The sequence below is a fragment of the Macrotis lagotis genome, chromosome 1 (genome assembly GCF_037893015.1).
Source record: "Macrotis lagotis isolate mMagLag1 chromosome 1, bilby.v1.9.chrom.fasta, whole genome shotgun sequence".
Taxonomy (NCBI): Eukaryota; Metazoa; Chordata; class Mammalia; order Peramelemorphia; family Peramelidae; genus Macrotis; species Macrotis lagotis.
The window spans coordinates 248391979-248416605 of record NC_133658.1 but is presented as its reverse complement, the minus strand read 5'-3'; the positions used below and the strand labels follow the sequence as shown (position 1 = coordinate 248416605).

The 24627-nt window shown below is 41.7% G+C and overlaps 1 protein-coding gene across 2 annotated transcripts; it reads left to right on the top strand.

The window, feature by feature from the left end:
* The first annotated feature begins 355 nt into the window (after positions 1 to 355).
* On the top strand, positions 356 to 24502 carry LOC141504827 (ganglioside-induced differentiation-associated protein 1-like 1). Of its 2 annotated transcripts, XM_074210143.1 has the most exons (7): positions 356 to 544; position 798; positions 5766 to 6033; positions 6902 to 7075; positions 10753 to 10850; positions 13962 to 14076; positions 21697 to 24502. In XM_074210143.1, exons 1-7 carry the CDS (start codon positions 432 to 434, stop codon positions 22038 to 22040), a joined length of 1113 nt encoding a protein of 370 aa, XP_074066244.1. In that variant the 5' UTR covers positions 356 to 431; the 3' UTR covers positions 22041 to 24502. The 2 variants fall into 2 exon arrangements, with proteins under 2 accessions (XP_074066244.1, XP_074066243.1); XM_074210142.1 differs by lacking the exon at position 798 and having other exon boundaries at positions 5841 to 6033.
* The last annotated feature ends 125 nt before the right edge of the window (positions 24503 to 24627 follow it).

Genomic DNA, 24627 nt, shown 5'->3' with positions numbered 1-24627 from the left:
AGATGAAGGTCCCTTTCCCAGTGGGCGGGATGATCTCTCTAACATAATTCAAATTCCCAGTCACCCTGAGCAATCTCAGGTGTCTCGCAGAACTGCCAGGGCCCGTGCTGGGCTTGGACTAGAGCAGGGTGATGAATTCTGCAGTGACCCAATAGCCACAGCCATTTGCCTTCAGGGTGGGGCAGGGGAAGGCTCCCTGCCGGTCCCTCTGGAGCCCCCCGATGAGTAATGTGATTCCAGCCTGGAGCCCCAGTGACAACAGAGGCTTTGGAGAGGCCATGTGATGCTCCGTGAGTGCTGCTGCTGCTGCTACTGCCACCACTAGGAAGCCTCCTTTCCCCTTTCCTTCCCAGCTCAGCCTGTCATGGCGACGCCGAACAATCTGACTCCCACCAAGTGTAGCTGGTGGCCCATTTCGGCGCTGGAGAGTGATGCAGGGAAGGCTCCAGAGGCCTCGGAGGGCCAGGAGACAGCTGACCCCTCCCAGTGGACCAAGGAGAGCCTGGTTCTCTACCACTGGACTCAGTCCTTCAGCTCCCAGAAGGTACATGCAGGAGGCAGGCTCTGGAGGGCAATGGGAGTGGGGAACCCAGAAGCCCGGGTATTTTAGCCTCCTGGTTCAAGGGCCCTGGGATGGAATGGGACCTGAGCTTGGTGGAGGGGTGGGGAGGTGGGGAGGAGTGTCGGAGTAGGTGAGGCTTCGCTCTCTTCATCCCCAAGGAACAGCCAACACCATGGGTTTCCCCGGGGTGCTCCAGCCCCAGCCTGCAGCTAGCCTGGTTTTCCTGGCAGGTTAGAGTTGCAGTTGAGGGTTCCGGGAGGAGGAGGCAGCCGTCCCCAACCCACTCACCCACCCACCCACCCAAATCCTGGTGTCTGAGACCTGCTCATCCCTTCTGCCTGGGTATTCTGGTTCCCAAGGAGAAGCTAAGAATGGAGGGGGAGGGGAGGGGATAGGGCCAAGAAGACAAGTGTAGACAAAGAAAATAGCAAAGAAAGCTGCTGTCAAAAGGAAGAGAAGGAAGGGGTTATGAGGGGCTCAGCTGGAAGAACTCCCATTTTCCCAGACCAGATATATAAGATCCTATTATCCTTTGTCCCAGACACTGCAGCCCAACCCAGCCCAGCCCAACATAGCTAGTTCTAACCTTTTCCCACAGAACTGGAGATGGGGGTTGGGGTGGGGTCAGGGTGAATAGAGGATCTGTGGTTTTAAAGCACCCTGACTCCACAGATTTTGAACTACAGGGTCTCTCAGAAATCATTTAGTTCAACCCCTCACTTTACAAATGAGGAAACTAAGACCTAGGACAATGACTTCCCCAGGGTCATAAAATGAATAGGTCTCACTACTTCCAGTCCTGGGCTTGGGGGTTGGTGGTTAGGGACTTCACTCAGCCTAGACTTTCTCCTGCCTGGGATGCTTGTCCTCCCTAATCACATAGGTTCAGCCCTCCCCGTACCTATTCACCTCTCAAACCAATGTATTCAAAGTTGCCTGGGTTCTGAAAGGAGCACGAAAGGTTTTTTGGTTTTGTTTTGTTTTTAAGAATGAGATTTGGGGTCAGAGAGTCTAGGTTAGAATCTCAGTTCTATTGACTAATCTCTGTGACCTTAGGCAAGTAACCCTTCACTCCTTAGCCTCAGTTTTTTTCTGCTGTGAAGTAAGGGAAATGAATTCTAAAATTCCTCCCAATTTGATGACTATGATGCTGGCTTCCAAATAGGAGTTGCTTAGGAATATCAGAGAAACTGTCTTATGCCCAGAAGTTCCCAGCATCTGAAGCTCCAGCCAATACCTCTCCACTATCCTACACTACTTCTCTTCCCTTCCAGCCTGTTTTCACACTGGGAAGGAAAGAGTTAACCCCCCCCTCCCCATATTTTCCCCACCCTCCTCAGCCTGTCACAGCTCCTTGGGGCCTGCTGGGTCCTTTCAGAGCTAGTCAGGAACATTTAAAGGCACAGGACACCTTTAATGATTCATTAACCCTTTGGGCTAATACAACCCTTTGGGAATTCAAATAAGCTTCAATGATACCAACTTCCTGAATGAAATTCAGGGACCAGTACTATGGAGTTCATAGTCCCTGGGAATGACCAGAGAGGCAGAGGAAAAAGGAATATCACCCTTCTCCCTCTTCATCCCTGAAGATAGGAACAATGAGGGAAGAGGAGACAGTATAAAATTGCATTGTTAGTAAGGATCTTAAAGATCCAAATTCCTCCCCCTCCTTCCTCTCCTTCTCCCTGCACCCCAGTCTCTCAATTTTATAGATAAAGGTACTGAGGAGGGGAATTAACTTGCCCAAGGTCATACAGCAGGTTAGTGGTTGAGCCGGGACTAGAACCCGGGGTCTTTTGACTCTAGTCTGCTGCTCTTTCCATTATATCTTACTCCTCTATGTCCTTTTAAGTAGATATTCCTCCAAAAGTTAGGGGCTGGGTTAGGGAGAGGCTGTAACACAATTTGATTCTTAGGGAGTGAAGGTGGGACTTTATATCCTCCCCACTCCAGTATCTTTGCCAAATGGGGTCATGAAGAGTTGGACATCTGAAACAAGTGAACAACATAATCAGTTACTGATTGACAATCAGACCCTTGGGAGTGCTAGGAAGGGATGGGGGGTGGGGGTGGAATCCTTGTGTTCAGCACCATGGTCAAGGCCACTGGAGAGGCTTAATAGCCAGCAGCCAAACCTTCTTAACTTTGACTTTGAATATGAGGAAGAGTGAACTCTGACAGGTGTCAGTTCCTATGGTCCCCAGTCCACTGTGGAGTACCTTGCTTTTTCTTGAGCCTATGAGACCCTACAGATACTTTCCAACTTTAGTCCAACTCCTGGATGACCAGCCTTGACTTGGTCTTAGCCTTTACCTTCAGCTACAAACACTCAACTGAACAGAGCTCTTACCCTTTACCTTGCATTTTCAGTGCCTGGACTGTCTCATTTCAGAATTAACTCACCATTTAAATGATTTTAAATTTGAGGAAGAAGTTAAGAAAGAGAACTTGATTTTGGGTCAGAAAGCCTTGGTTTAAATCCTAGCTCTGCTTGTCAGTAACTGTGACCTTGAACAAATCAGTGGATTTCTCTGGGCCTCAATTTCTTAATTTGTAAAATAAGGGGATTTGACTGTTTTCTAAAAACATTCTAAATCTGACCATTCTAATCCCATTAGGGTATAGTTTAATAATTTGAAGTCTTTCTAGCTGTTCACCAATAGTTTTTTTTTTTTCTCTTTCAGTTGGACCTCTGGAAGGCAATCTTCTAGGTCCATAGGGATACTATACTGTTATACTAACCTCTGCTGCAGAAATGTGATATACTATCATTTTAGATCCCCAATACAGTACTTTCAGGTGCCCTTTCCTTCAGCAAAAGAGAATTTGAGATACTCAGTCACTCTAAAGAGTCAGGGAATGAATATTCTCTCCCTGGGGTAAGGGTAGGAAGGATTAGCAGCTTGCCAGAGGATCCTGGAGAGAGAGAGATGCCTAAACCAAAAGAAGGAGTCACTAATAGTAAAGACTATCTAGAATGATAATCACGAAACCACAGAATGTTTTAATTGTAAAAGATTTTAGAATACAAAGCAGAGAATGTGAGGGATGGGAGAAACATGCATACAGTAGGTGCTTAATAAATGCTTATTGATTTGAATTAGAGCCAGGGCAGTCTGTAAATAAGCAGGCTATTAGGCACAGGCAGCATTTGATGTGCTGAGGATGCAAAAAAAGGCAAAACACAGACCTTGAGCTCAAGAAGTTCATGACCTAATGGGAGTGGGAGAAGAGTATACAAACTTCTATGAATAAACAAGATATACAGAAGATAAATTAGAGATGATTCCCAGAGGGAAAGCAGAAGGTGGAATTTTAGTTGGGACTTGAAAGAACCCAAGAAAGTTAGGAGTAAAAGATGAGGAGAGAGAGTATTCTAGGCAAGAGAGATAGTAAGTGAAAATGCCTGGACCTGAGAGATGGAGTTAAGAGAAAATACTTGGAGCATCTAGTGCAAAGAATACAAGGATTACATTGTCACTGGTTGGGGTTGAGGCTATAAGGAGTAAGATTAGAAAGGTAGAAAGAATCTAGGTGGTGGAGGAATTTAGAACCAGAAGGGACTTGGACATAATCTTGTTCAATCCTCTCCTTTTACTGTTGGGGAAATTGAGACCCCTAGAGATGAAGTGATTTGCCCAAGGTCATGCAGATAGTATGTGGCAGAGCTGGTCCTATAACCTAAGTCTTCTAACTCAGAGTACAGTGCTTTTCATTTAGGTAGGGGTGATGATATCTTGGGATACCACCAGGAGCCCCTCCAATTTCTATTTAAAGCTGGTCCTGCCTCCACACAACAAAGATGAAAAAGCTAAGCAGATGACTCTGATGACCCTTCTTCACACTCCTCCTTTCCAAGTTAGATTTCCCAGATGCTCTGGTCCATAGTTCAACTCAGGAAAAAAGAGGTTCTACTTGGTAGCTTCTGCAACCTCACACCTATAACATTTACCCTAAGTCACTCTCTCTAAATAAAACATCAATAGCTCCTTCCCCCTCCCCCTACCCCATCAAGCATCTGTACTTCTAAAAATCTAATGTAAGTGACAAGCAAAGGATTTTGGAGTTGAAAAGAAGCTTAGAGACTATCTAGCCTGACTTCCTCATTTTGTGATAAGGAAACCACAGCCCTGAGAGAGAGTAAATTGTTGGAGTAGAATGACTGATGCAATATACTACACAAATGTTAGGTCCTTTCAGCTATTAAAAATTATAGAATGATGATATTGATATCACTATTCTCTTTTTGCTGAAGCACAGAATGTCAGAACTCCAGTATAACTATTCCATTTCACAGATGGGTAGGCTGAAGCCCAGTTTTAGTGATGGTTTAGGATGTTTCCATCTATACCAACTCTGGCAACTATTCTCTGTGTGTGGGTATTGCTTGGGTTCCCTCCTTGCTGCTTTCCTGTCAGTGGTGCTGGGATTATCTGGGAAGAAGAAGAGACAAGTGACTGGGCTAAGTTAGAAAAAATTGAATAATATTCCAGGAAAGAACTCATGAGGAACTTAAAGCTTTTCCCCCAACTCTTCCAGCCCTCATCACCATGCCCCAGGCAAGTTGTGAGGATGAGCAAGGCTGCCTTACCCACTTTGGGCTGCTGTGTACCCAGAAACACACAAAGTCATAGATGTGCAAGAGCTCATACATCCTACACAGTTCGTGTTTATGTCCTGCTTTAGAAGTATGCACATATAGGTACCACGTCTCAGAGGTGCTAAGGAACAGACTACTAGAAAAAAGCAGAACCCACCCACGCAGAGTTCACACTGCCCCACAGTGCTGCCACTGGCAGTCATCAACATCCAGGCTTCCAGACAGAACAAGCCTCCTCCTACCTGGTGTGAAACTGGAGGAGCTCAGCTCTGATTAATGAGCATTCAGCCTTGACTTTAGTCTCTTCAGACCTCTGTTTCCTCCTCTGTAAAATGAGAGGGTTGAAACAGATGATCTCTAAGGTCCCTTCCTGAGTCTTTGTTCTGTGCATTATGTCCCCTTCCAACTCTAATGTCTCTCTGAGACAAAAGAACATGGTGGAGAATGATCACTGGTAGCTGACTGGCCCACCCTCAGGAGGATGAGCAGAATATTTAGGTCCCTGCCAGGTTACTCCCAGCTCACATCCCCCAAACCAGTATTATACCCTATTGTGTGTTATCTCCCTCCCCACATGCCCCCCATCTCCCCTGAACAGAGTTTCCCCCTGTGTGTGTCCGGGCTCTTCCCATGCCCCTGTCCCCTCTGAGCCCCTCCACCCCAACCCCCAACCAGGTACGGCTGGTGATTGCAGAGAAGGGACTCCCCTGTGATGAGCGGGATGTCAGCCTGCCTCTGAGTGAGCCCAAGGAGCCGTGGTTCATGCGCCTAAACCTGGGTGAAGAAGTACCAGTCATCATTCACCGAGACAACATAATCAGTGATTATGACCAGATCATTGACTACGTGGAACGTACTTTCACTGGAGGTATGGTTACTTGTTTACCATGGGAAAAAAAAAAACCTGAAGGCTGGAGGCAGGCATAGAAGCATGGGTAAACCAAGGCCTCTGCCATTTACTAGCTATGTACCTATGGGAAAAGTTACTTCTCCCTTCTGAATCTGTTTTTATACTGGATAAAGTGCAAGCATTGGATTAGAATTCTTAAACTATGACCAGTGAACTTATTTTAAAATACATCTGTTTTAATATGTTTATTTCAATATTCCTTTGTAATCTTATGTATTTTATTTTATATATTTAAAAATCTAGTTTGAGGAGTACATAGGCTTCACCAGATTGGCACAAAAAAAAGGTCAAGAACCTCTGAACATTTTTTCCCTAGCATTCTGACCTTTCTACTTCTAAACATTATGAGTTCCTTGAGGTCTAAGAGTTTCTCAGGGGGAAGCTCCTTTGGTCTTCTCTGCCAAAAGGACTCCTCAAACCAGGGTAAGCAAGGATGTCTGTATAATGGGACGTGTTTTAGCCTGAAATTTCAAAATCCCAGATCTGTCTGTGTGATCATGAGCAACCTACTTTCTTGCTCTGGGCCTCAGTTTCCTCCCTTGTAAAATGAGGGGTTGGTCTAAATGCTTCTAGATTTTCTTTCCCAGTCTGATTCTGAGGGATTCTGGTACCACTGGAGAGTCCAGAGAAGTTCAACTCTCTCCCAAGTGACTGTGTTCCAGAGAGAGTGGATATGATCAGACACAGGACTGAGACCATGAACCTAAGACATGTATGTTGGGTCTGTAATACCTCACTCCCTGAAATAGGATTGGGAGAGGCTTCTGATATCCCCTTCATGGTGGACCATACCCAACCTTGCCTCTTTTCTCTTTCCCCATTCCAGAACATGTGGCTCAGTTAATACCTGAGGCTGGCAGCCTGCTTCATGCCCGGGTACTGCAGTACCGTGAGCTGCTGGATTCCCTCCCCATGGACGCCTACACCCACGGCTGCATCCTCCACCCTGAGCTCACCACTGACTCCATGATCCCTAAGTATGCCACGGCTGAGATTCGAAGTAAGTGGTCAGCTCAGGCAAGCCTAGCCCAGGGGTTGAGAATCAATTCTTTCCATCTGTTTCTTTTTCCTTCCTACCCACCTCTCTCTTTCTCTGATTTCTCTCCATCTCTTTCTAACTCTTCTTTCATTTTTCAATCCTTCAGTTTTTTCCTCCTCTCTCTATCTCTGGCCCTTTCTCCCTTCTTCCCTCTTTCTATTTTTTTTAAATCTCTCTGACTCAGTCCTTTTCCCCCTATTCCAGGCTCTGTGTTCTCCCCAAACCAAAACCAGACCCTCTGTGTTGTCCCCAATCAGTGGTTTGGTTTCATCCTCATTTCCCTTCCTACCCCCTCTCCTTCACCAAAGCTGCTGCTGCTTCTATCAGGGTCAATTGTAGAGAGTCAAGTGGAACATGTGAAATTTAGAAGATACACATCTCCACCCTGCCCCACCCCCACCCACAGCAGCAGGGTAGGTGCTGAGAAGGAGGGTAAGTCACCTTGGCCATGGAAGCCGATCAGTCACCTTGAGATCTACAGTACCTGGCGCCTGCTGGAGTTTGATACCACTAATCAATCAATGGACAGGTCCAAAGGGAGCCTTCCTCCCCCTGGTTTTCCTTCCTTTTCCCTCCCCACTAGACCTATGTTGAGTAGCCCTGTTGAGGGCCAGTGTCTGCCCCAAGTGACTGACTGAAGAGAAGATGCTGCTCTTGACCTTCAAACATTCATGAAACATTGACGAAGCTTAATATAGCCAGGCAGCAGGAGCTGAGGAGGTGCTCCCTGGAGCCTGCAGCAGCCTAGGTAGGGTGAGGCCAAGCTAAGAAAGCAGTGGAACCCTGACATTCCCCAGAGGCAAGACCAACACAAGTGGAACAGCCCCCTCCCCAGTGGGACATTGTAGACATTGGGATCCTAAAATGCCAAATACTGCTGACTCCCTTCTAACTTCAGAGCAGTAGGGTTTTGACCTTGGGAACAAACAAGTGGTCCTTAGTTGTCTGGTACTCTAATTTGAAGGGTTCCCATAGAAAATTCCTCCTTCCTAAATCTTGTCTTTCTGTTAATACTGCCTATAAATGCACCTTAAGATTCCTCTGGCTTAAATTTGTTCTCCTTAGTCTCTTGAGTGTTTACATGTTCACCATTCCTTCCCACCCCACCCTGGACTGGGAGCATGTTGTAATAGCCTAAAACTTAGAGAAGTAGACCTGGAGGACCTGAACTTGAATACCAGTCAAACTACTCACTACTGCTATGACTTTTAGCAAAGTCACTAACCCTGCTGGGCTTCATGGGTCCTCCATGTAAAATGGGAAATGAAAGAATTGGACTAGATGATTTCTAAAGTATCTTCTCACACACACACACACACACACACACACACACACACACAATTTCTCTCCCTTCATGATGCTGACTCCTGCTTCTTCCTCCTCTTCCTTCTCATTCTGGTTTGCCAATCTCTCTTTTGCTCTGCCTATTCTGGTCCTATTCAGACAAAGAAGAGAGAGGTTGAGTGAGGAAGCAAAGGAGAGAGAAGGAGAGGAGTGCAGAGAGACAGAGAAAGGCAGAGAGAAGGATTTACTTTGACTAACATGGGGGAAGAGAATGATGCTTAAGAGGTGGATTTGACATAATCACTTTACCTGATGTCTGCCTGTCATCAGAAAATATCATTTAGGAAGACACATTGAGACCCAAGTAGACAGTAGACAGAGTCCTGAACTTGAGTCAGAAATCCTAGGTTCCAGTGCAAGCCATGGTATTTTCTACTTGTGTAACCTTGAGTGAGTCACATTAGTCTCCTCTATTTCCTTATCAGTAAAATTAAAAGTTGGGTTCATTGATCTCTTAGTCGCTTTTGATTATAAAATCTCCCACTCCTCCTTCCCCACTGATGCTTTTTTTGTCCTTCATTCTTGAAGACCGTGACATCAGGAAAGTGATGCCATGATGATCAAGTGAATTGGATTTGTGTGAGCAGGTGTTGTGCTAAGTCCCTTTCTCCTTCAGAACCATTTAGATCCAGTGGCCAGATATGAATCAGGATGATTGGAAATGGCCCTGGATGTGAGGCAATCAGGGTTAAGTGACTTGCTCAAGGTCACACAACTTGTGAGTATCAAGGGTCTGAGGCCAGATTTGAACTCAAGTCCTCCTGACTTTGGGGACAGTGCTCTATGATTTTGGGGCTCCTTTGACTGAGAAGTGGGAGCAATGTGTCTCCATAGGTTCTTCTATGGGTTAGAAGGAGGAGAAAGAAGTTAGTTGCATGTCTGTGTATAGAGGCACAATATGTATATAGGGAACAATATCAAATCCAAGTCTGCTTTCTGTTATTTCTTCTCTTAATCACAAAACTCTAGTATGAAATTATATAGAATCTCCAAAGGTCTCTAGGATTTTGTTCTTTATTTCTATTATGATTGATATATTATTATAACTTACAATACTGGCTACAATGACTACCAGTAAAAGAAGTATTCATATCTGAGGATCAGAGAGGTCTAGTGAGTTTCCAAAGTCATGCAGTTGGGTTCCAGGTTGCAAAGCTAGGTTTCCTGACAAGTTAACCAACATAGTTCTCACTATATCCTACTGCCTGGCCAGTTGAGCTGGGCAATCTAGTAGGACCAAAGAAAGAAATAGTGACAGCAAGGTGATGCACAAGTAGAATTCTGGATCTAGAGTCAAGAAGACCCGAGTTAAAATTTGACCTTATACACTGTGTGACCCTGGGCAAGTCACTTCACCTGTTTGCTTCAGTTTCCTCATATATCAAATGGAGACAATAACAGTAGCTACCTACCATTTTGTTGTGAGAATCAAATGAGAAAAACAAATATAAAGCACTAATCATCATGCCAGGCCCATACTAGGAGATATTTAAGTGTTAGCTATTATTACTATAACCCCAATGAGGGACTAATAAAAAAATAAGGAAAGCATCCAGAGAGTGGGTCTGGGACCTGCCACAAAATCTACTTCCTGATCTCTAGATTAAAGTCCTGTGTGAACTTGGATAGGCCATGCCTCATAGAATCTATGACCTGGAAATGACTTCAGAGGTCATCGAATCCAAACAGGGATCCCTTCCCAACATCCCCAATGTGCAGTACTTCAGCTTCTGCCTGGAGTCCTCCGCAGTGGGAGCCAGTACTTCCTAAGGCAGTCCATTACACTTCTGCCCCCTAGAGTCACCCTTCAGGACAAAGAACAATCCCATTCCCTCTTCAGCACCAGACCTTCCAAGACTGGAAGACAGCAGTCATTCCTCCTGAGTCTTCTCCAGGCTCAGTATTCCTGATTCTTTCACTTACATCACTTTCTCTCTCTGGGTCTCTATTTGTTCTGTAAAATAGGCTCATAGCTATGCTACCTATTTCACAGGGATAATATGGTATAGTCCTTTTTTTTTTTTTTTTTTTAGGTTTTTGCAAGGCAGTGGGGTTAAGTGGCTTGCCCAAGGCCACACAGCTAGGTAATTATGAAGTGTCAGAGGTCACATTTGAACTCAGGTACTCCTGACTCCAGGGTCAGTGTTCTATCCACTGCGCCACCTAGCTGCCCCAATATAGCCTTTTTTTTTAAGGCTTAAAATGATATCCACAACATGAGTTATCAGTTTTATCTGTATGGGCGATGCTGGAGGGAGTGAGGGGACAGAATCTGCCTTGCCTTCTTTTCTTAGGACACTTGGCAAATGCCAGCACCGACCTAATGAAACTGGACCATGAAGAAGAGCCTCAACTATCAGAGCCCTACCTTTCCAAACAGAAGAAACTCATGGTAAGTCACTGGAAGCCCCACTCCCCCCTGTAGGCTTGTCTGCATGCGTGTGCATGAGCACTCAAACAAGCACACACTCACACTCATCCAAAGTCCAGCCATGTCCTTAGAGGGAAAGAAATATCTGAGACAGCTAGGTAGTGAGTGGATAGAGTAGGGCCCTGGAGTCAAGAGGACCTGAGTTCAAATCCAGCCTCAGACACTTAATAATTGCCTAGCTGTGTGACCTTGGGGAAATCACTTAACCCCATTGCCTTAAATAAATAAAATTTCTAAAAATCTCTGGACCAGGAAGATTCTGGGAAATGAGAAGTTATTCAAATAAATCCAAAGCCCTCAAAAAAGAACTATGAACTCTATTGTTAGGAAAGGGAAAAATAAGGATGGTTAGCAGACATATCAATTTTGGAAATAAAAAATTTTGTAACCTTAGACCAGTGACTTTTTTGCTCTGGGTCTTTTTTCTCCTTAGTAAAATTGGGGTGGTCTAAGCTTCCTTCTGATTCTAACATTCTATGTGCTAAGATCTCTTCTAGTTCTTATATTCTATATCCTAAGATCCTTCCAGTCATAACCATCTAGGAATCTATAATTCTGAAGCTAATGAGCTACTTGAGTGTGTGTCCGATGCCCCATCATCAAAACATGGAAGAAGTTCTGGGAAAATATGGGCAGTAAACTTTTCTTAAGATCTTCATCAGGGTTTATTAGAAGTAGGCAGGTGGCACAATGGATAAAGTTTTGGACCTGGAGTCAGTCACTTTACCTTTTCCTGTAAAAATGGAGAGAACACCTACCTTCCAAGGTTACTGTGAGGATAAAAAGATATCATTTATAAAGTGCTTTGAAAGCTGTAAAATCCTTATTGTTGTTTTTGTTGTTAGATGCCTCACCATGGTGTGGAGGTGATCTTGAGTTCTTGAAGGCTGTGGCAGAGAGGTGCAAATACTGCCAGGTCCTCCCAATGTGGAAAAGTTTTACAGACAAGTGATGGACTTGTGTCTGTCACCCAAGGATTAAATAGTGCAGAAAGGCACCACCAGGTGAATGTTTATGGTTACAATATCTCATGAAATTGTCTTCTACAGCATGATTAGGTGTCCATCTATATCTGGTAGGTTACCCATCTGTGGGTATCATTTTAAGCCTTAAAAAAGAGACTAAAACCACATTATCCTTGTGGAACAGACAACACAGCTTTGAGCTATTTTACAGAAAAGAAATGGAGGCTCAGATAGAGAAAGTGATGTAAGTGAAAGAATCAGGGATACTGAGACTGGAGAAGACTAAGGAGTAATTACAAAATCATGGATGCTTGAGGTACTGAAGTGAGTGTGGACCATGTGATGAAGTGAGTAGATTACTGGTCTTGGAATTAGCAAGACCTGGGTTCAAATCTCACCTTAGACACTTACTATGTGACTCTAGACAAATGAATTAGTCTCATTAGATCTCAGTTGCATTATCTATAAAATGAGGGGAATTTATGATTTCCAAGGTTCCTCCTAATTCTAAGTCTATAATCCTATGGGCAACAAATTATAATGGTGCCTCCCAAGGTCCATTCTGTTAAATGGAGCTTGTCTCTAAGGAGATTTTAGCTCTTAACTCCTCACTTCAGACTCCCTGGTACCTGTCCATTCATTCACTCACTCACTCAATGATTCATGCATTGCCTAATAATTTCTTAATTAATGCTGAGCATGTACCCAATTCTGAGTTATGTTCTGAGGAGAAAACAGAAGAAATAAATTATATAATCCTTGGCAACAGGAGCTTATAACTTAGTCTAAGAAGAAAAAATACATATGTTCTCTAATTATTTCATGCATGTTAGCCTTATCTTCCCAACTAGACTGTACAATTTTCATAGGTTTTGTCTTTTCCTTCTATTCTGTTCCCAGCACCTAATGACTAGTGCTAGACTGGGTGCATTACTAATTATACAACAGATAGGACAGATATACCAAATCAGCAGAGAGTTAGAGAATGCTAGAGAGGAAGAGACCTAAGAACATCAAACATAGGATGTCATCACTGGAAGAAATCTTAGAACATAGAACAGTAGAGCTGAAAGGAACTTGAGGACACAGAAAATTAGAATTGATGATGTGGCGGCTAGGTGGCACAGTGGATAGAGTGCCGGCCCTGGAGTCAGGAGTACCTGAGTTCAATCTGGCCTCAGACACTTAATAATTACCTAGCTGTGTGGCCTTGGGCAAGTCACTTAACCCCATTGCCTTGTAAAAAAAACTTAAGGAAAAAACAAACTGATGGCACAGTAGATGGAGTGCTGGGCCTAGAGCCTGAGTTGAAATTTGGCCTTAGACACTTACTGTGTGACACTGAGCATGTCATTTATCTTTGTTTGTCTCAGATTCCTTATATATAAGAAAAATAATATCCCCTATCTCCCAGGGTAATTTTAAGGATCAAATGAGAGCAAAATTGTAAAGCTCTTATAGAGTACCTGGAGCATAGTAAGTATTATAAAAAAGTTATTATTATTATTATTATTATTATTATTATTATTATTATAGACTGAAAAGGACCTTAAATTATAGGATGAAGGATTACAAAATTGGAATAGCAATCACACTTATTGACATTAATGTAGTGTTTTCAAAGTACTTTACAACATTCCTGGGAGGTAGATGCTTTTATTATCCCTATTTTTCAGATAAAGAAAATGAGGCAAACAGAGATTGAGAAACTTGCCCCAAGTCACGCAGCTAGGAAATATTTGAGGTTGAATTTGAATGAACTCCTCATGTCTTTCTGGCTTTAGTCTCAATGCTTTCTCTACTTGGCCACCAATTTAGAGATTATCTAATCCAACTCTTTCAAAATTGAGGCAAAGTGGAGCAGGGATTCACCCAAGGCTACATAACTGGTAAGCAATGCTGTTCCTGAAACCCAGGCTTTCTCACTTTCTTCCCAAGTCTCTTTCTACTAGTATGCACTTCATTCTCAACTGCTCCTGTCCTCACCCTGTCTAATCCAGATGAGGACAGGTAGGGTGGGCTTTGGTAATATTCAGGGAATGGGGAAGCTTGGCCGCTTGGGGCCTCTGGGGTTCACCCCTCTCAACTTAGCTCTGGATCTCCTCAGGCCAAGATCCTGGAACATGACAACGTCAACTACCTGAAGAAAATCCTTGGGGAACTGGCCATGGTGTTGGACCAAATTGAAGCTGAGCTGGAGAAGAGGAAGCTGGAATATGAGGGTATGTGCAGGGTATACAGAAATGGGCTTGGGGTGGGGAAATAGTAAAGAAACAGCCTTGATTTCTTAAACCCCGTAGAAAACAGGCTCCAAGATCCCCTCAGATCTGTCTGCATGTGTTCTTCAAAATTCATTAAGTGCTTTCTGCTAAGGTTCTCAAAGTACAGAAAGCCTTGGCCTCCTGCCACTCTCTCTCCATCTATCCATTCATCTCTCCTGCATAATCTTCCAAAGAATCTTTCTAAGATGGTACTTTCACCTACCATAGTCTGATCAACACCCTATAAAAACACATCCATTTCATACCACAAATTGAGTTCTTCTACCTGGTCAAAAAAGACCTTAGACCATAAAAGATGGCATTTTAGACCTCCAAAGATATTAGAGTTGGATGGTCTCTTATACCTTATAAGTGAAAGACACACTAGAATCTAGAATAAAGAACATTAGAGATAGGACCCTTAGACTATAGAACATAAAATGTCAGGCTTAAAAGAGATATATTAGAACATAGAATGTCAGAGTTGGCATTCTTGGTCCTCTGAAATCTTTCTCCACTCTGAAAAAGCCTTCTCCTTCAGCCAAGTTGATATTTTCATTGTTCTTCATACACATCAAGCTTATGTTTTCCTCCCTCCTTTCCAAAGTGCACCTATTCTTCAAGCCCAAAGTTGGTTCTTATCTGCTCCCTGAACCCTTGACAAACTATAAAGTATAAGGGGAAAGAACACAACTCTAGTGTCAAAGGAATTGAGTTCAGATTGACTTCATCTCACACTGGATGTTGAGTAGACATTTTAAACTCAAGATGTCTAAAACCAAATTCATTCTCTTTTCCTGTAAACTCTTTTCCCCACTCCCACCTTCTCTATTACTGTTGAGGGCAACACCATCCTCCTAGTCCCCCAACCTATCTCAATGTATTATCCTTGACTTCTCTCTATCTCTTACTCCCTATATCCAACCTGTTGCCATGGCTTGTCAAATTCATATTTATAACATCTCTCAAATATGATTCTCCCTTTTAATAATGCCAACACCCTGGTACAGACCCTCATCATTTCAAAACTAGTCTATTGCAATAGCCTGCTGGGCAGGCTGCCTGCCTCAAGTATTTCAATATTCCAATCCATCCTCCATTAAAACACTAAAGTGATTTTCTTAAAGTCTGATCCAGTCATATTACATACCTATCACCTCCAGGATCAAATCCATAATTCTCTGTTGTACATCCCAAGCCCTTCATAATGTTCCAATCTTAATCTCCAACACATTTTCTTTGATCCAGTGACACTGGTCTCCTGGCTGTTCCACAAATAAGGCGCTCCATCTTTTGGTTCTGGGCACTTTCTCTGGCTCTCCCTTAAGCCTGGAGTACTCTTCTTCTACAGTTCCATCTACTGGCTTCTTTTAAGTTTCAATTAAAATTTCCTCTTGTACAAGAAGCCTTCCCCAAGCAACCTCTCTTAATTCTAGTGCCTTCCCTCTCTTAATTATTTCCTATTTATCCTTTTTATAGCTTGTTTGTTGTCTTCCTCATTAGATTGTAAGCTCCTTGAAGCCAGGGATTGTCTTTCCTCCCTTTTTATATCCCTAGCACTTAACACACAGAGGTACTTAAAAAATGTTTATTGTTTGATTGATCTTTCAGGGCCTCAGTTTCTTCATCTGTAAAATAAGGGAGTTGTATAGATGACTATAAGGTCCTATCTAGCTGTAGAACTGTGATCCTATGATTTTTAGATCTCCCCTCAATGATTTCTCCTATCACATTATTTACCTTTACTGTTTCATTTTACAGGTGTAAGGTGGGTGTAAGGTGGGTAAAAAGAGACAACTGGGACTTGGGAAAGATAAAAAACCCATGGTGACACAATAAATAGAGGCTATTATATAGAATTCTTATCTTCCAATCCAGTAGAATTGGAGCACACATCTCCAAGGGGATGGGGAAGGATGATGCAGATTCTTCTCAGTCATATAACTGATGTGACTATAACAGTGTAGACCAAACACTGAAGTTGCCTTTCTAGGACTGGACAAGTCCAGCTGTTGGGTCCTCTTAGATCCTTCCTCATCTTTCTCTCCCTTCATTGTCTCCAGTAGCTCTTTTGAAGACATAAACTAGGTACGGGCACCTGCTCCATGCTGACTGTCAACTGAGATTCATTGTTCAGTAGAGTGAAGGCTTTTCACAAGAAAGATGGAGAATAACTGTGACCCATGGTCACTGGCATTCTGAAAATGGGTTCTCAGAATAAAGAGAAGGGAATTTCCATTATATGTAAGGAAAAAACTTGTCTTAACAGAGCAGTGAGATACTGGATCAGGGTTATAAGAGGTCAGTGCTTTTTAAAAAACAAGGGTTAGATTGCTCTCTAGAAGCTGGAGGGCATTGATTATCAATCCTCATTCTTGGGTAACCCTCACAATCCAATCTCTCTTCCCCTGCTTAAGAGCTGCAGGGTATTAGTGAGAAAATCACAAAACCCAGCTGATTTCCCCTATTCCAAATTCATGTTGCATTATTTTATCTGGACTCTTGTTTCCACCCAACAATTCTATTCTTCCCTCAATGACTCCTGCAGCAGCTGTTTCAAACTATATTTTCTCTTCTCTTTCAAATTCTTCTTCCTTTCCAACCCCCCCCCCCAGAAGATAACCTGGAATGTCACTGAGACCATCTGACATAAGCTCTCTCAGTCTCTTCTTCCTTTACTCAAAACTTCTCAGATTCACCAGCCACCCTTGCTGCCTTCTCTGTCATCAAAGAATAGAACAAAGCCATAGTTGTCAATGAGGTTGCTGATCCTTCTCCCTGGGCATAATTTCTCCTACCACTTACTGGACTTTCTTTTTTCTCATGCATCTTCATTCTTCTCTATTGCTCCTTTCCACCTTTCAAACATTTTCAGATCTCCTCAGTACTGAAAAAATTTAAAAGCCTTCCTTTCACCCTTTTACTCCATTTTTCTACCAATCTATCCCCCTTTCCTTTACTGCTAAATTTTTTGGGAAAGATATCTGTACTTGTTGACAACATCTAAGCTTATCTGGCATATTAAGTCTTATAAAGCACTTTCTCCCCAATCTTATGAGATAGATTAAATGAATTATCCCCATTTTATAGACTAGAAAACATTATAGATTAGGAGGATCAGGGAAGGGAAATGACCTACCCATAGTTACAGGATAAGTAAGTGTCAGAGTCAGACTCCTAACTCATCAATTTGGGGTTCCTACCAATGACCCAGATCATAACCCACCTATGCCTTCCTCTTCTGTATGAATCTTGAACATAGCTTCCAATTAGTTCACTACTGGGAATCTACCTAATATAATGTGAGCCTTCCTCAATTACTCATGATACCTACCACAAGGACACTAAGGATGCATTCTGAATGCCCATTTTTCATTCTTTACCCTTAACACATGGTCCAGCCCATCTTTCCTTCCTGTCAAACACTCCCTTCACACTTTTTGTTCTTGTTCTTTAAAATTCCCCACTGGTTTTATGTTGCAGCCTATTCCACATTCACTATGTCCCTATCTATTTTCCTTTGTGTGCCATTCATTTTTAAGAAAACAAAACAAGAGTTAAGAAAACTAACCAATATATCTGATAGTACTATGGAATATTGGACATCCATAGTCCCCCACCTCTTAAAAGAAGGGAGAAAGGCATATTTTCTTAACTATTATGGGGTTAAGTTCAGTCATTTTAACTATTCAGTATCCTATTTCAGGTTTTTTCTTTCTATTTACATTCTTTTTATGCTTATGCCACTCTATCAGTTCATTTATGTTTCCTATGCTTCTCTGACATTTTCATATCCATTATTTTCTATGACTCAGTTACAATTATAATTAATAATGAACTCAAACCATATATATTTGTTGTCTCTCCTGTTAGATTATGAATGTTTTAAAGAAAGTCTAGTACAGTGGCAGCCAGATATCAAAAAAGGTTTGAGTTCAAATCCTAGCTCTGATATTTACCACTTGTGGATCTCACACCTTGATTTCCTCATCTAAAAAATGAAGGGGTTGGACTAGATAACCTTCTGATTCTAAAATGTAACCCTATGATTCTTGAGAACAAGTACTAACCATTCACATTCCCTGAAGTTATTACAATACCGTGCACTTAATAACTTTTTATTTATTCAGTCATTCATGTGCTACATGTTTTTTAGCCACTTCATGATCAATGGGAATATTCTTTTGTTTCTGGTTCCTGTCTTAGCACAAAAGTGTTGCTCTGGATATTTTGGTGTTTGTGAGAGCTCTTCCCATCTTGGTTTCCTTGGGGCACATCCCTAGCAGGATCAAACACTGCCTTGATGTTCCTTCTGACTATCCATTCCTTTCCTATCTCATTCATTGGTTCTTTAATTCTCTTTTGAACCCCTTCATTTAGGTGTTACCTAAGTCTCTGAACTTGAACCTCTTTTCTTCTCTCTGCATTCTTTCTTTCTTTTCTCTCTAATTCCCTAGTATGGCCTCAAATACCACCTCCTTGCATACTATTTCCAAATATCTATCTATACTATTCCTTGACTTCTTCTGAACTCCAGATCCACATCTCTAAGCTGCTTTTAGCACATATCCACCTGGATGTCCCAACAATGCTTCATACTCAAGAATCTGAGTATAAAGCTAATTTTTTTGTTTCTCCTAACCTTGCTTCTTGTCTAACTTCACTACCTTATTCTATGGCACCGCTATTCACTTCTTGGCCATGACTAAAGCCTCAGGATTATCTTCACTCTTATTCATTTACCAAGGCCTATAGATTTTACTTCTTCAAAATTTTTCTACATCCAACTCCTCATTTCAATTCCCACTTCCAAATCCACACAGATTACCACCTTCCTGGACTACTATACTACTATACTGGACTATACACTGAACTACCATAATACACTGGACTACTATCATTGCTTCCTAACAGGCATTCCTACCTTCAGTGTCTCTTCTCTGATTCACTGCTATAATAATCTTTCTTATATCTTGTCATTTGATTTTTCTGCTCAATAATTTTTCAGTGGTACTCTACTGTTTCCTAAGTGATGTTCTATTTGTTGTATAAGCTTCTAAACAATCTGGAACTGCTCAACTTTTCCAGGCTTATTTCCTAAATATCTTCACTCATTCTGTTCTAGTCAAAGTGGTCAATGCTCTGTCTCCTGAATACACCATAGGCCTTCTGTACTTTCTTTTTGTTCACACGATTCACTAGGCCTGCAAAACTCTCCCTCATTCTTTTCAAGTGCAAAATTCCTACCCAACTTTCCTTCTCCAGTCAAATACATACTTTCATAATGACCCCCCTCAGATCTCACAATGTTTGCAATACACTCACGTGCTGTTTTATGTTATAGTTATACCCTAAGAGACTTTAAGGAATTTTGTCTTATTTAAATTGTTGTCTGACCAAAGTATAATATAGTACCCTGCACGCTGTTGTTGCTTGATAAATATTTATTGAATAAATACATGGATGAACAGCTAGCCCAAGAAAACTCATTAGAATGTTGGTACTAAAAATGTCCTCAGAGATCATTTAGTTCAGTAGCCTTCAAAATGATTCTGCTCATATGCTCCATCAATATAAATAATAGATAGATAAAGAATTGAGCGTATAACCCTTATATATTGTATTTGTCTAAATATATTATTATAACTGTCTGAGAGGTGATAATAGCCTGAATCCAAGTTGGGGACAAATGGAAAAGATGATGTGGAAGTAGAAATAACAAAGTCCAACCAGTGATTAGAAATGTAGGTGATGGGGCGACTAGGTGGCACAGTAGATATAACACCGGCCCTGGAGTCAGGAGTACCTGAGTTCAAATCAGGCCTCAAACACTTAATAATTACCTAGCTGTGTGGACTTGGGCAAGCCACTTAACCCCACTGCCTTGCAAAAACCTAAAAAAAAAGAAAAAAAAAGAAATGTAGGTGAGAGAAAATGATAATGCTGAGATTTTGAACTTAGATGAAGTTCACCCAAGAAGAAGGATGGCAGTGCCCTTGAAAGAACTGTTCTCTGATTAGTTGATCACATTCCTTGGAGTTATTTTCTATATAGTAGACCACTTCCTTCATTTAATAGAGGAAAAAAAAAAAGAAACCCAAAGAGATGTGACTTGCCCTATATCACACAGCTACAGTTACCTGTAGAGTCAGAATTTGAACCCAGATCCTCTGCCTCTAAGTCAAAGATGTTTCCACTACACTTTCTTATTCTTTCACCAAGGCCTTTTCTTCAATGGAGTTCCTGCCAAAGTCACTGGATCATCCTAAGGACTCCCTTTGGAATAATCTATCTCTTCTATGGCATCCAAAATCAAGTTCTCTTAACTGAATTTTCAGAAACTTGCAGCAAAAGAAGAAAATGACAGGGTTCTAAAGCAAGATATGAGGATAAGTTATCAAGTTTATTTATCTCTCCACAAGAACCATCCATGAGGAACAAGGGAAGATGTTAAGTCCAGAGCAGCTCCCCAGGATGGTTCCATTTGGTTTCTATTTAAAACCTGGTGCCCTTGGACCATTTTGGCTCCAATATCCCCATTTAAGTCCAGTTTCTGCTGCTTGCATCCCAGACATCATTATCATTAGCATTATCATCATCATCACCATCATCTTCATCATCACAGCAATAAAGTACTAAATACTTTACAAATTTTATCTCAACTGATCCTCACAACAATGCTGGGAGGCAGATACTATTGTTATCAACCCATTTTACAAATAAGGAAACTCAGGCAAACTGAGGTTAAGTAACTTTGCTAGGATTACACAGCTAGTAAGTGTCTGAGGCCAGAATTTGGGTTCTCTTGACTTCAAGCTTGGTGCTCTATCCACTGTGTCACTTTGCTGCCCCAAATAGGGGCTATATACATGTTAGCCATTATTATAATTACTATTAGTGCCATACAGGTAGTCTAGATAGCAGTAGGACCATAGGATTTAGAACTGGTCATGTATTCCAACTGTCTTATTTTACAGAGGAGAAATTGAGGTCACAAAAGAAATTACATGACTTTTCTAAGATCACAGAGGTAAGCAGTGTAGGAGCTGAGATGATTCAAATCCAAAAGTCCTGACTCCATATGTCACATCATACTTTCAGTCCTAAGAGTTCAAAGGACAAAGTGATGACAAGGGGGTGGAGCAACTAGAGGAAGTTTTCTGGAAGAATTATATATGAATTGGGCCTTGAATAACAGATAGATTAGACAAGTAAAACGGGACCATAGTTAAAGTAAAATCTCTGAGGAGGGATTGTGCATTCTGTATTTAAGGAGGAAAGAGAAGATAAGCTTGGCTGGCATGATGTAGGTCAAGGGCAGTAATATAGATGTCAGCATTGAGTAGATGTCAGGTCTAATGAATGCCAGACTAAAGGATTCAGACTAGAAAATGAGAAGCCAGTGAAGGACAGAGCAAGGAATATGATAAGTAAAGAATGTTCTAAGAATCAAAGAAAGCATTCAATTTTGAGGCTGAGGCTCTGGGAAAACCATATCAACACTAAGAGAAGCTATTGGGTGACCAGTGAAGTATGAATTTGATTTTTTTTAAATCCTATTTTGCTCCCTCTGCTTCACAGGGCAGAAATGTGAGCTGTGGCTTTGTGGCTGCGTCTTCACACTCGCTGATGTCCTCCTCGGGGCCACCTTACACCGCCTCAAATTCTTGGGACTGTCAAAAAAATACTGGGAAGATGGTAGTCGACCCAACCTGCAATCATTCTTTGAGAGGGTCCAGAGACGCTTTGCCTTCCGGAAAGTCCTCGGGGATATCCATACCACACTACTTTCTGCTGTCATACCCAATGCATTCCGACTGGTTAAGAGGAAACCACCATCCTTCTTTGGAGCATCTTTCCTTATGGGCTCCCTGGGAGGGATGGGATACTTTGCTTACTGGTACCTCAAGAAAAAATACATCTAGAGATGGGCTGTGCTTAGTGTTTGATTGTTGGTGTCTCTGTGCTGTGTGATTCAAGATGAGCTCTCTTCAATTGTCTCATGAAAACTTGAAACAGTCCTCCCAACCCCACCCTTTCCCCAATCTGAGTATATTGTCAATGTGCAAACATTCCATTGTCTAGAAGTAACCAAGGACTCAAGAAAGCTATTAAAACTGGAGAAAAGAGAAAAATAACCCAAACAAAGAAACGAGGAATGCCTTTGATTTTGATTTGAGTTTTTGAGATCCACCTCAGGTGTGAGTTCTGGGCTGATAGCCGGGAGGTAGGCCAGGTCCTTTCCTTCCCATCCTTAACTCCCTCAGAGATATTTTCAAAAGATAAAACAATTAAGAACTAGACTATTCCCAGCCAGAATGTTGAGTGGATCCAGATGCTCTGAAACTACAGCCTTTTATTTCCTCAAAAATGATGGACTTATTTCTCTGGAATCTGATGATACTCCAAAATAACACAGAAGGGCCACAGGGGAGACTTCTAAAGAGAACTCTGTTCTGGACACAGACTCCACAACATTTAAGATCATCATCATGATAATATCCTCTCATTTTTGCCAAGTCTTTTGTAGTCTGTTTAATTCTTTTTTGGGATACACCATGAGTATATCCACTGTCTCGATTCCTTTGGGTATGGTTTCCCTGTTACCTTAAGTGTGGCTTTCATTCAGTGCCATAATGGTTTCCAAGGTCCTTTCTAGTTCTTTATCTAATAATTTTTTTCTGATTATGGTTTTGTTCTCAGTTCCTGGAAGTAGGGAAATCATGAAATACCACATTGTTCTTGGCCCCATCCTTCCTTGACTCTCTTCCTGCACCCTTTGTCTAGGGGGCTGAATGGTCACCTCTAGCCTCTGCCAAAGGAATCTGCTATTCTCCCTCTTTGAAGGCCATCTTCTGATCCTACTAAGGCATTCTCCTACAAAGTACATTCCCTTCCCTCTGCTGGTAGGTGTCATTCTGGACATATAGCAACTACTTCATATGTTTCATATGTCCCTTTGGATATATTTCTAGATCATGTTTCTGGAGACACCACTCACATCTTGCTTCTCTGGAGATATTTCAAAATGTGTCTCACTTAGTACTGCACACTCCTTCCCATCACATGTCTCACTTCCTTGTGCCTTTTGCATGTTGAAAAGGAGTCCAGGTATTGTTGTTGCTCATACTTAGAAATCTTTGAAAAGCCCCAAATAAACTATTCAGAAGGAGCAAGTGCTTTCCATTTCTAAGCATGTCTCAGTAAAACTGGCTTTCTTTTCTCTAGGATTGAGCTTGGCTCTTACAAGAGAAAGGCTATCCACTCCCAAGGGACAGTTTTATGAATGCCTAACCTAGAAATTGGTTCTAGACTTCCTTATTTCAAAGCTCCAAGAAGAGATTTGTGTGAGGTTAGTGGCCAAGTCCTCTGGCACCCACCATGTTATCCAAATGCCAAGGCTACCTAAGGCAGGCTGTTAGTGTTCCAGGGGATAGGGAGGTGGCCTGATCCTATTTGGAAGAATCAAATGGTGAACCAAATACAAGGCATGACTCAAAAAGGAAAGTTGTAAGCCTTCACCATGAGAAACAGAAGACAAAATGACTCATTTGAGGCATTATGATGTAGGAAAAGAAGACTGGCTTCAAAGTTGGAACTTAGCATCTATATGATTCTTATAGGAAAAATGATTTCATTATCCTGGTTTCAGTTTTCCCATTTGTAAAATGGAGTTAGGTTAGGTTATCAGTAAGGTCACTTTTCAATTCTAAATCCTGTGATACTATTCATTCCATATTCATTCCTTCATTTAACATTACAGAGTACTATCTCTGGTACTGGGGAAACCTACAGAATTTAGATAACCTTGGTCCTTGCTCTCAGACATTTATGGCCTAATAAGCATAACAAGACACAAAAGCTGATAAATATAACATGCAATATCATATCGTAAGAACATCAAAGATGGATAGAACAAAATGCTACATTATGTCATAGGGGAGAAAATCATTATCAACCAAGAGGATAAAGAAGTGAAAGCTTCATTGAGAAGATAGTATTTGAGCTGAAGTTTTGAATTATAAATAGGATTCAATATGGAAATAGGAACAAGATATTCCAGGCACAGGTAACAATGACAGCAAAGACACAAATGTATGAAAGCAGGTGTGTTTGGGAGACAGAGGGTAAACAGTTTGGTTGAAGTAAAGAGTTAATAGAGAAGAGCAATATAGAATAAAGTTGAAAATTAGGATAGTCCCAGATTGTATGGAACAGGGGTGAGGCCCATGGGCAGTTTTGATCTGGCATTGCCAAAGCAACCGCAGGCAGGACTTGAAATTCAATAAATATAGTAGCTTTTTAAGGGTGAATTAAATAAATGTTTGATTAAATATAATCTGCAAATGAATGTTTTAAATATCTAAATGAACCTTGGCAGAAAAAAGTTTCCCCACCCCTGGTGTAGAGGTTTAACTGCCAGGCAAAGAATTTTGAATTTTACCAAGAAGACAATAGGGAATCACTGAAGATATTTGAACAGAGGAGAAATATAACTGGCTCCATTTATAA